Source organism: Emys orbicularis, chromosome 8, assembly GCF_028017835.1.
Source record: "Emys orbicularis isolate rEmyOrb1 chromosome 8, rEmyOrb1.hap1, whole genome shotgun sequence".
Taxonomy (NCBI): domain Eukaryota; kingdom Metazoa; phylum Chordata; order Testudines; family Emydidae; genus Emys; species Emys orbicularis.
In genome coordinates this window covers 30,346,239-30,358,415 of record NC_088690.1, presented here as the reverse complement: position 1 = coordinate 30,358,415, position 12,177 = coordinate 30,346,239, and the positions used below count along the sequence as shown (strand labels likewise).

The following is a 12,177-nucleotide window of genomic DNA, read 5'->3' as shown; positions in this document are numbered from 1 at the left end:
AAGTTGTTTTTCTTTCTTCTAAATTACACTGAATAATAATGTAATAATCAGGATTAAAAGGTTATATAATCTCACATGGAGTCCAATCATGTACTCTTATGTAGGCCAAGCTCCCTTTTAAAATCAGGGAATCTTTGGGTCTGATCCAAAGCTTATTGAAATCAGTGGGAGCCTCTCCATTGTCTTCAGTCTGCTTTGGATCAGGCCTTTTTTCGGCAAGGAAATGTGTACTTTTGTTCACCCTTTTACTCCCATTTTCCTTTGAAAGTTACTTCCACATTCTCTGTTCCTTTGCTCTTCATAACAGTTTAGAAAACATACATTATTCCCAGTGGATTTGTGTTTTTAGGTAGGAAAATTTTAGAGATTAGATTTTCCTAGTTGATGAAAAACCATATATTTCAGACAACGCTTCCTTTTGTTGTTCATTTCTGTGAGCCAGGGCCGGCGCAACCAATTAGGCGACCTAGGCGGTTGCCTAGGGCACTAACATTTGGGGGACGGTGACCACGGTGGCTGGCGGTTGTCGTCGGTATTTCGGGCACGGGACCTTCCGCCGCCTCCGTCAGGGGCGGCATTTCGGGGGCGGGACCTTCTGCCGCCTACGGTGGCAAAAAAGCTGGCGGCGCTTCTGCTGTGAGCTGTGTGGCTTTGGAAAGAAGGTAGGAGAAGAAGTGAGCATGTTCTTTCTGGCACAGAGGTGTTTCTGTTGTAGTTGTTCTACTTGCAGTGTGCAAAATGAGGGCCACTCCTGGGATGCCTGATTTCAGTGAAAGATGGGGGTCTTCAATGCCTGCAGCAACAAGCCTCAAAATAACTACCGGTCTGTCTAGGTTTTTATCACCATGGTATCTAATCGCCTTCCACAATAAGTACATACTAAGGCTGGTTTTGCGCCCAGCCCTGCAATATTTAATGAGCTTCGTCAGTGACTTCAGCGGAAGCAAAGTTGGCCCCAGAATCAGAGTTCAAGTTACATACAACCTACTGAGTGATTTGTTTGGTGCATTACACATCATTATATGCTCAGTTGTTTATTAGATATGGGCAGGATAGGTGGTTGGAATGATACAAGAACTGCTCCCGAAACCTGTGCCAAAAACTAGTGGGGTTTCGAAAACTTTAGCCAACTTACCTTTCCCACTGATTTTCATTTTCCTGCCAGAAACGGAAGTGCAGGAATATCCCTTTTCTCATAAGGTGTGCAGTTTAGGAGCCCCATCCTGCATGATTCTGAACATATTCGGTTCCCGAGAGTCACTGATCACCTGTCACTCTCTCGGGTGTCAGAGAGATGGATGCACCGCACCTGTCAGCATCTAGCCCAGTGGTTCTCAAACATTTGTACTGGTGACCCCTTTCACATAGCAAGTCTCTGAGTGTGACCCCCCCTTATAAATTAAAAACACCTTTTTATATATTTAACACCATTATAAATGCTGGAAGCAAAGCGGGGTTTGGGGTGGAGGCTGACAGCTCATGACCCCCCATGTAATAACCTCACAACCTCCTGATCTAGCCCTTGATTTATATTATTAAATCCAAGTCTGATCAAACAGAATTCTGTGATGCAAGAGGAACGTATGTGAGTCAGACATGTTTTAGAGAGAAAGTGAGCCAGGCAAAACCAGCTAAACATAGTGCTCTTCTGAGAACAGCCTGGTGTCCCAGGTACCCAAGGAGAGGGTCTTCCAACTGTTCTCCCCTAAGCAAATACAAGTGTGAAGACTGAGAACAACACTTAGACATTGCTTGCAGCTGCAGCATGTTGTTCGCAGTCTTGAGTCTTACACAACATGCTTTCATCTGAGTTCTTGTAATTACCAACTAGAAAAATACTGTGTATAATATCGCTCTCATGACTATGTAGAAATCCTGCATGACCATCTAGATGGAACAATGTAGCATGCGATCTGAAGAACAGGTGGCCAACGATGTAGGAAACTCTAAACTATGTAGAAGTGTTACTCAGCCATGTTCTGTGCACTTGAAACTACAAACTGTTTTCTTCTGTACACCTCAGTTCACTTTGCTGTATGATATTGCAGATCTTATTTTGCTTTTAAGAAAACTGTATCCACGTTGTTAAATGAAACATCCTGAAATAATACTGTTCTGACCATATCTGAAGAGCATAATTCATCGAGTTCTTAAATGCTGATGAAGATCTGGTGGTCATGATTTACTTGTTCTATATCTGTATTAAGTTGTCTTAAATTTATTGTCAATATCCAAATGGTTCTAATGTTTAGAATCATAAAAACATCCTCCGTTGTCAGTATGAATGAGATATCCCCTACCATTTTGGTCATTAGCTACTTTTGGTTGCTTTGATTTATATGCCTACTTATGGACTCAGATGCCTAATTTTAAACAAACACTTTTGAATATTTTGACTTTAAACATTTGCTAATATATAATAATAATAGTACTTAGGTCTTATACAGCACTTTTCATCTATAGATCCCAAAGTGCTTTACAAAGGGGGTAAATATCATTATTCCCATTTTACAGATATGAATTGTAATGCAATATACAGTGTAATATTGTAAGTTATACTTTGTTCATATGTTGGTATTACAAAATCTCAATTTTCAAGAGACTTTAGTTAATCTAGCAATATGTAAGCCCCTGCTGAAAAATAGTTTACTGTTTCTATTTGGCTTTATATTGGTTTAACATCAGAAGAACTGTACTATCTAAATTTTAAAGGCCAGATGTTCAGTCCCAGACCAATTTTTGCACATTCAGCTGATAACATGACCAAATGTGAGCATCCAAATAATCAGTTATACTTGCAAATGCAGGTTTTGTCTGCACATGCAAATTGGGAGCATAGAAATAGAGTTTGCCTTCAAGCAGGTTAAACATCTTGTTTAAATATTAAACAGTGAAGACATTCTTTTTAGACTCATATTACAGCAAGCTCGAAACTGATTTTATAATAGTTGATGCTTTATTTCATATTTAACAAAATAAAAAGTGCTTTTCATCATGTGGAATTTCAGAGCTCCATGCTAAGAGAATGGGTAGTTTTCCATTCAATTGTAAAGCTGATGTGGTATCTTTCTGTTAAATCTCTAGAGTAGTTACTGACAGTAGTTTATAATTAAAACCAGAAATCACTTGTTTAATTTTCAGGGGCCAAGGGGTCTAGATGGTCCTCCAGGAGAACAAGGGACACAAGGTATTAAGGTAATTATTTATTTGTTTTGTTCAATACTGCAGAGGACGCTTTTATACAGCACACGGTCTTGACTGATGGAAAAGAAAAGAGGGGGGGGGAAGTAAAGGGCACTATGAAATAGTTTTGAGTTTGCTATTAATCCAGTGAGGGACTCACAATTTTCTGTTTCATTGAGGTTCTTATTTTTATGTATATAGTAGACATGTAGATCTGAATTCTGGTCTCATTCACACAGGAGTTAATCCATAGTAGATGCATCAATTTAAGTGAAGTTACTCTACATTTATACTGGTGTAAATGATGGCACAATTTGGCCCATGGTAATTTTCTTTTTCCACATGTGTAGTTTTCTGTGTGGCAAATCTAGTAAATTCGTACTGAACTCATTCATCATTGGTTATTTATCAGGGAGAAAGAGGTGATCCAGGGAAAAAAGGTGTTCATGGACTTATTGTAAGTATCAGAGATGTTCTGGGCATTAGGCACTAATACCTACACTAGGAATTTTTGCCTGACATTGATTTGGAATTTATCTGACATCAGCATTCTCTTTTAATAATTTTATTTGACCAGGGCAAGGCTGGAAACCCTGGAGAAAGGGGTGATTCAGGAGTACCAGTAAGTACTGAAAACTTATAGGCCTGCTACAAAAAACAAAACAAAACCTTGCTTCACACTCAAATGCAAGGGAAATTATTTTCTTTATACCAGTCATTGAGGTCTGAGAATAATGGTTTGCATTTACTTTGTATAGAACCTTTCATCTGAGGATCTTAAGGCATATTAGTAACATCAATTTACAAAGCATCAGAATTCCTCTGTGGCATTATATCTGAGTTTTACAGATGGGTAAACTAAGGCACAGATGGTAGAGTGACAGGCTGAAGGTCAAACAGTGGCAGATACGGGAATGAAACCCAGGAATATCTTATAGTAATCCTGTCTATTATTAGAAATGTAATCTTTCAGGTGAGACACTGTCTATAGGATGTAATTTAAAAGAACATTGCAGCAGAAGAAATCACAATTGCGTAATTGTGGGAGACAGCTAGAAGTTGCCATGCACATTGGAGTAGTTTTATCGCCATTTTTAGAGGAGACAGCCGCTATGGTATAGAAGAAATGTTACTATTATACCTTTTACCGTAGAGTTATGTGATCATTGCAGGGATAAAATGTATATCTCATAAACATAACTGGAACTCTATGTTAGGACATCTTTCCTTTGAACTGTATACCAATAAAAAAGCTTTTCCATAAGAGAACAAAGCTCAACCTTCTGTGAAAATCACACATTTTCCTATAGTAATATGTTTAACAGACCAGTCACACTATAGTGACTTTTCAAGAGTGGTGAGCTAATAGAAAAGAAGTAAGGAAAACAGAGGCAAGAGAATAATACCAATCATATTACCAATGCAATGCTGTACTTAAGACTAATAATGTTGGTTGCCATTTTAATCAGGGCCACTTCATAGCTTTGCCTGTTTGTCTAGAGAATTTGGAAGTTTGCTGCCCCCTGTCAGTTGTTCCACAGAGTAATATGTGTACCACCTCACACCATTCACTTGGAGGGAGTATGAAACCACATTGGTTGCTGACAAGTAGAGAGGTCATATAGAAAACACACTGAAGAAATGGCATCCCTCAATAAGAGAAGGAAAATAATGGCAAGGAAGATACCTTGCCCCACCTCTCTTCAGTCGCTGAGCAACTCTCTATTTAAATCCAGTGTTAGGTTAAAAAAAATTGGAATCTCCCATAGTTGTAAACCACATCCTTTTTCAGGTGAGATGTAAAACTGAGGTCCTGACCACTCGTGGTTGTGAAGGACCGCATGGCATTTTTTGCCAGAGTAGAAATTGCCCCTTCAGTTTCAGTCAGGTATGGTATTCTTCATTGTTTCCTGTTCTACACTGTTGCCTGGTATTGCTGCAGTCGTTCAAACCAGAAGTCACTTTAGTGCCAGGTGACCTTTATCTTTACAGTAGATGTAATTCAGTTTATTTGTGGAGTTCTTGAGGATCCATTGGGATGAAAGGTGCTAAATAAATTCAAGACGTTATTCTCTTGATAGTCCCTTTTACTTCTCTTGGTGATAGTCTTTAATTCCACTGCAGTGCACAGGTGCTGGAAATGGGGGTGCTGCCGTACTCCCCGGCTTGAAGTGGTTTCTATCATATAAAGGGTTCGCAGTTTGGTTCAATGACTCTCAGCACCCCTACTATACAAATTCTTCCAGCACCCCTGCTGCAGTGGAAACCCCCATTTCTGATGTATTAATCTGTGAACTATGGCTGATTCTGCAGGGTAGGTTGGCCCAAGGGTTCTATTTTATATAGCTGCACTTAAGTCTAAATTCTGGTTCAGACTCAATAAACACACTGAGTATTTGACTCTACTTGCCTTTATTTAGCTCACTCTAGTTCATATCTGCATAAATGACTCCGATTACAACCTCAAAGTGGATTTTGACTGACAAACTGAGTGTGGCCTCACAAAACTCCCGTGTACAATATACCCACTTCTGAGATTAAAACTGCTGGGCACCACCGCACTGGATGAAAAGATGGGTTAATCTGCCAAACAGGTCAAAGAAATAGCTAAGGAAGTCCCATGAGTGACTAAGCAGACTATGTCTCATTCCCCAGGCAGGCAATAAAGCTGGCTAGACAATAGGGCAGGAATGTATCTTGCTCCTACTGCTGCAGCACGATGAATGCTGCCTCTTGGTTTCTACCATCTCTTCTGTTTTTTTCTTTCCTGTTCCCAAGGACCTTTAATGAATTTGAGGGGCATTTTCACTTGAGTGATCTGTGACAGACAAAAAATAATGTATAGTTGAGAGCTCTGTGTTTCATTTCTTCACAGACTCTGGTGTTTATAGCAAAGGAACAAATAGAGCAAAACACCTTTAGGTTGAAGAAAGATTGTCTGTAGGAACAAGTAACGTTATTGCAGAGTGTTAAAGGTTGCCATTGTGCTTCTATATCTCCTCTTTATGGATGGAAATGGGGTTCTGTGAAACAGTTGAGCAGAACTTGCCTGTGTTCAGGGCCGGCTCTAGGCACCAGCAAAACAAGCTGGTGCTTGGGGCGGCACATTTTTAGGGGCGGCATGGCCGGCGCCAGAATGCCGCCCCTAAAAATGTGCCCCGGCCGCCCTAGCTCACCTCCGCTGCCGCTCGCGCGCCGCTACTCGCCCTCCCTCCCATGCTCTCAAGCCTGGGAGGGAAGGGGAGAAGCGGCGCCCGCGCCGCGGCCACTCGGAGTCTCCCCCTCCCTCCCAGGCTCTCAAACCTGGGAGGGAGGGGGAGATCCCGAGCGGCCGCAGCGCGCGAAATAGCTGTTTCGCGCGCCGCTGCTCCCCCTCAAGCCTGGGAGGGAGGGGGAGAAGCGGCGCCCGCGCTGCGGCCACTCGGAGTCTCCCCCTCCCTCCCAGGCTCTCAAACCTGGGAGGGAGGGGGAGATCCTGAGCGGCCGCGGCGCGCGAAACAGCTGTTTCGCGCGCCGCTGCTCCCCCTCCCTCCCTCCCTCCCAGGCTTGAGAGCCTGCAGGGAGGAGGCAGGGCTGGGGATTTGGGGAAGGGGCGGAGTTGAGGTGGGGCCGGGGGTGGGGTAATTAAAAAACGGGGTGGGGGCGGCCAAAATTGTTTTTGCTTTGGGCGGCAAAAATCCTAGAGCCGGCCCTGCCTGTGTTGCTATGGTGTAAAGCCTGAGACTTGTCCAATTAATCCCACATATACTGTTTGAGGAACAAAGAGTCCCTTAACACTGTTGTTAGGTCACGTGTGAACCGCAGGAGTCTGTTAAGATTTTAAATGGCAAATCAGCAAACCAGCCACCCCTAAGTAAATGAAGCACAAGCAGGCGTCAGCTCACTCATGAATCACAAGAGCTGACGTAATAACATAGATCACATAGGAGAAGGCTAAGCACATTTCTAGAGCGATGTTTTGAGGGAGTTGCTGGGTGTACAGAAGTGGGAAGGAAGTGGCTTTTTACAGAATTTGAAACAGATCTTTTTCCTATTCGTTTTGTTTCTCTTAGGGCTTGCCCGGACCTCCTGGAAACACGGGTGACAGAGGCCCTGTGGGAGAGCCAGTAAGTTGATCACCATACTTTCCTGATAAGGCTTTTTATATATTGTACTTAATTCCCTGATAACTCGACTTCCACTCTATCAAGGTTTGGAACTGTCACTACTTTTGGAAACTGCGCCAAGACTACTTTGGAACAGATTCTGCAGCCCTTTCTTTGGGTAGCTCAACATGAGTAACAGTGGCAGAATCTGGTCCATTATATTATGTGGCTTCACACTGCTTAGAGACAGACATACTATATGACGTAGTATGTAAATAGAACTTTAAATGTAGACATTGATGGTTTCCTTGTTATTTTCAGCCAAGTTTTATGCTAGTTATTCTGGAACCGCATATACTTGGCAGGTTACTGCTCTAACAAAAAAGAGTCTGTTTTAATAAACCTCAGGCATTCTTATCCTGAATGGTTTGCTGTTCTTATTTTTATTATTACAAAGCCCCACACACTTTTATGTGGCTAATACTATAACAAAAGACCATATAGAGAGGCAGTAACTATATACAATGGGCTGGAAGGTATAAACACGGCAAGAATGCTGTTACATCAACAACTCTAAAGCCAAGTCGCAAGTTTATAAATATAATGTAGTAGTGTGTGTTTTCGTGGTGGGACTCGCTATAAGGCTGCCATTTTATTTTGCAAAACATAAAAACTTGTCAAATAACTTTTTCTATTTTATTTTTGTTGCCTATGAAAAAATTACTTTTTGTAGAAAATGGCATAGAAGTACATTGTTGATATAATCTTAAGATTTACAGTATACTGTATTCTTTTAAGTGCTGAACTGATGCCTATAAATCCATAGAATGACATGGATTCCTTCAGGTGGTCATTACGTAATTATTTGGGCTAAAACAGTGGAAAAGTCTGACAGCCTAAGATAAATTATTTAAGTAAATTTCCTTTGATACATTTTAATCTGCATATTCTAACTCACTTCCTGCTAGAAGTAGATAGCTAGCTTATAAAAACAAATATATTTCACTTTATAGAATATCTCCACTAAGCATTGTATATTCTAATGTTTATTATTATTAGTTTGGATCCCCTTCATTGTGTGTCTTTCATCTAATCTAATCTAGTCTAACTCGCCTACCAGCCTAGGCAATTTATACTTTGCTCCAATCTGTGGTATCTGAGAGCCTTACAAATTCTAAATCATAGTATGTGTGTTCATCCTTCCACTATACTGTCAGCATGAGCCTGATTTTCATGTTTATATATGGGCCAGCAAGCACACTTATGTAATCTAAAGACACCTACTCTACTCTAGTCAATCTACATTTCTACTCTGCTGATCATTGTAGCATCTATGAGTGAAATGCAGCAAGTAAGAAAAGTCTCAATTGTGTCCAGGAGCTAACTATTTGCATGTTATGTCAGACATTTAAGTGGATTTGGTTGGGAAATTGTGTGTATAGTTTCAAAGAGGGCTAAGTAAATGACACAGGATATTGCAAAATAAAATGTTTTTTCTGAGGATTTATCCAAGCAGTCTGCCTTCTTCCTCAGTCAGTTGGTTGCTGCATGTAAGGTAGCTTCAGAGGCCTTGTCACTGGCTTCTCTGCAAAAAGCAAGGAAATATTTTTAGAGAAAAATCCTTAAACTGTTAAGTTTGTTTAGCAATTTAATTTAGTTTGTTTAATGTAAAGTAAATGATTCATTTCACCTATGTGTCAGACATCTGTTAGTACAGTAATTGGTTACAAACTGTCTTTTGATTGGAATTGAAAGCGGTCTCAGCATTATTCAAAATGTTCCTGGATTTGTTTGGCTTCTGGTGTTCCATGGGAGTCATGGGGGAGAGGTATATTGCCAAGCCAGAAGTCTGAGCTCCGTGGGAATAGTGTGGAGATATTTGGCTCCTAAATCAGACTTAAGCTTTATGACAGTAAAGCTGAGGAAGACTACAGAGGTGCTGCAAGCCAAAACCAAAGCAATCCTGGTTCAGCCTGGATAGATCCCTAATGGTGTATTCATTGCAGTTCTTAGTTGTTGATTGTACTTAAATGACATTGCTGAGTAATGTAGGGATATCCCGTTGAAATCTTCCCAGCAATATCTAATTAGCTCCAGTGCCGGAAAAGAGGAAGAGGCTGCTTTAATTAATATTAGCAAGTCAACAGGAACAAGAAGACCACATGCACAATCCATGTCCTGAGAAGGTGTACAGGGAAATTAGCTGCTTGGAAGGCTTATATTGCACATATAGATGTAGCACCAAAAATCTTGTTTACTTTAGCATTGAAGGGGTTTCTTTAAAACACAGACGGGTCCAGACCACAGTGTTCAGGTCTGGATCTGATTCTGAATGTCCCCAGAGATCGGGGATGGCTACATCCAGGGTTTTGGTTTGTCCTGTTATAGAGCATGGGCCAAGGGGTGGAGTTCTTAGATGTCTAGAAGCTAACTCTAATTGAAAGTTAAGCACACAAATCTCACTGTTACAGAATATGGATAACCGGACTTGTACACATAGATCACGCACACTGCTTTAGAAATGCATCCCTTAGATGTTACAGTGTCTTTACTTACAGTATATTGGCTTACAAGAACACTGCTTCATAGCATAGTTACTTACTGAAACTGCCAAAAAGGCTCCAGTCTGCAGTCTCTTACACCTCAGTGACTGTCCTGTGTAAAAATTGTTAAATCCATAAAATGAAACATACAGTAGTTGTTTTCACTTAATTCCATAGCAGACTGTAGGCTTTTCTGCAAAACAAACCAGACGAAGAATTAAATAAGTCTTAAGTAAACAAAGTCTCCATTAATCAAGAGAAGAATATAGTTTAGATTAGAATTTACTTCTGGTTCAAGAGAAGAGAGACCAGTGCTGTCCTTCTATGTCAAGAGAGGCAATGAAGTCTTCACTGCTGGTAACAATGTGCCCTTACAGGGACTAACACCAGTCACAGAATTTGGAAGGAAACACAATGATGAAGCAAAATAAGATATACTTGATTATGCCAGCTGGCAGTTAAACATGATACATTCATATAGTGTGTTATATTATACAGTTAATATTATGTATTGCCTAAATATAACTGAATTATATATACAGAAGATTTTGTTTAATGCTAGGGCCCAAGAGGACAAAAAGGTGATGCTGGCCCTGCAGGAGAAATGGGTTTTGAGGTGAGTTTTTTATGCTTTGTCTTTATTTATTTATAATAAATTCCAACAGAAACTTAAGCCACAGAATGTACCTTAATAACGTATTCAAAAACTATATTTGTGTTACCTACAGTGAACTTGAATATCATGTGTAATTAAGAGATTCTCCATTGCTTATGGCTGTTGCAAACAATAATTTGAAAGAAAAAAAGGATGTAATGATGCCAGTGGATTCTGCAATCCTGATCTCAGGTTATCTTCATCTGGAAGGACAATGGTACATTTATTGAGTGCAGCACTTTTCCAGAAGCAACAACTTTGCAGTTAGTCAGTTTACACCTATCCAGGGCTGGAGGTTTGCAACTAGAATCTTAAGGGCTGGAAGGGACTCCAAGAGGTCATTTAGTCCATCCCCCCATGCTGAGGCAGGACCAGGTACACCTAGATCATCACTGACAGATGTTCGTCTAACCTGTTCTTTAAAACCTCCAATAACAGGGATGCCACATCCTCCCTTGGTAACCTGTTCCAAGTGCTTAAGTATCCTTATACACCTCTACCCCGATATAACGCAACCCGATATAACACGAATTCGGGTATAACGCGGTAAAGCAGTGCTCGGGGGGGGGGGGGCTGCGCGCTCCGGTGGATCAAAGCAAGTTCGATATAACGCAGTTTCACCTATAACACGCTAAGATTTTTTGGCTCCCGAGGACAGCGTTATATCGAGGTAGAGGTGTAGTTAGAAAGCTTTTCAGAATATCTAAACTAAATCTCTCTCACTGCAGATTAAGCCCATTACTTCTTCTCCAACCTTCAGTGGACATGGAGAACAATTGATCAGCATCCTCATTATAACAGCCCTTAATATATTATCAAGGCCCCCTTAGTCAGCTTTTCTCAATTCTAAATATGCCGAGTTTTTTTCACTTTCCCTCATAGATCAGGTTTTCTAAACCTTTTATTATTTTTGTTGCTCTCCTCTAGCCTCTCTCACATTGTCCATGTCATAAAATATGGCGCCCAAAACTGATCATAGCACTCCAGCTGAGGCCTCACCAGTGCTGAGTACAGTGGAACTGTTACTTTCTGTGTCTTACATATCATACTCCTGTTAATACGCCCCAGAAAGATAAAGACTTTTTTGCAACTGTGTCACATTATTGGCTCATAATCAATTTGTGATTCAGTACTGTTGCCTAGCCAGTTATTCCCCATTTTGTATTTGTGCATTTGATTTTTCTTTTCTAAGTGTAGTACTTTGCACTTGTCTTTATTGAATTTCCTCTTTTAGATTTCAGACCAACTTTCCAATTTATCAAGGTCATTTTGAATTCTAATTCTGTCCTCCAAAGTGCTTGTAATCCCTCTCAGCTGGCTGTCCCCACAAGTTTTATCAGTATACTCTCCACTCCATTCTCTAAGTCATTAGTGAAAATTAGTGAATAGTAGTGCACCCAGGACAGGCCACTGCGAGACCCCACAAAATACAGCGTCCCAGTTTCACAGCAAACCATGGATAACTACTCTTCAAGTCATTATGTCCCTTGCCAGCGATGGATGAAAAAGCAGCTGCATGCAGTTCTCTACTTTGCTTGTGGTCCTGTTTGGGGGGGTTGGTTTTGGTTTTATTAATATCTCTTTGAAAGAAACATGAGAGGAGCTATTAATCACATTTGCAATGGAGTAGCTGAGGCGTGAGCTCATTCACAAATAATTACATTTGGCTCATTCAAAAGAAATGCTCTTTGCCAAACACCCATGACCATGC

At 40.7% G+C, this 12,177-nt stretch overlaps 1 protein-coding gene across 1 annotated transcript in view; it reads left to right on the top strand.

Annotated features, from left to right (window-relative positions):
• COL24A1 (collagen type XXIV alpha 1 chain) overlaps nucleotides 1–12,177 on the top strand; it is a 226,266-nt gene that overhangs the window by 152,559 nt on the left and 61,530 nt on the right. Inside the window, exons 28-32 of the mRNA XM_065409330.1 lie at nucleotides 3,142–3,195; nucleotides 3,596–3,640; nucleotides 3,761–3,805; nucleotides 7,236–7,289; nucleotides 10,374–10,427. Coding sequence (XP_065265402.1) covers nucleotides 3,142–3,195; nucleotides 3,596–3,640; nucleotides 3,761–3,805; nucleotides 7,236–7,289; nucleotides 10,374–10,427 — 252 coding nt within the window. The remainder of the gene's footprint in view (nucleotides 1–3,141; nucleotides 3,196–3,595; nucleotides 3,641–3,760; nucleotides 3,806–7,235; nucleotides 7,290–10,373; nucleotides 10,428–12,177) is intronic.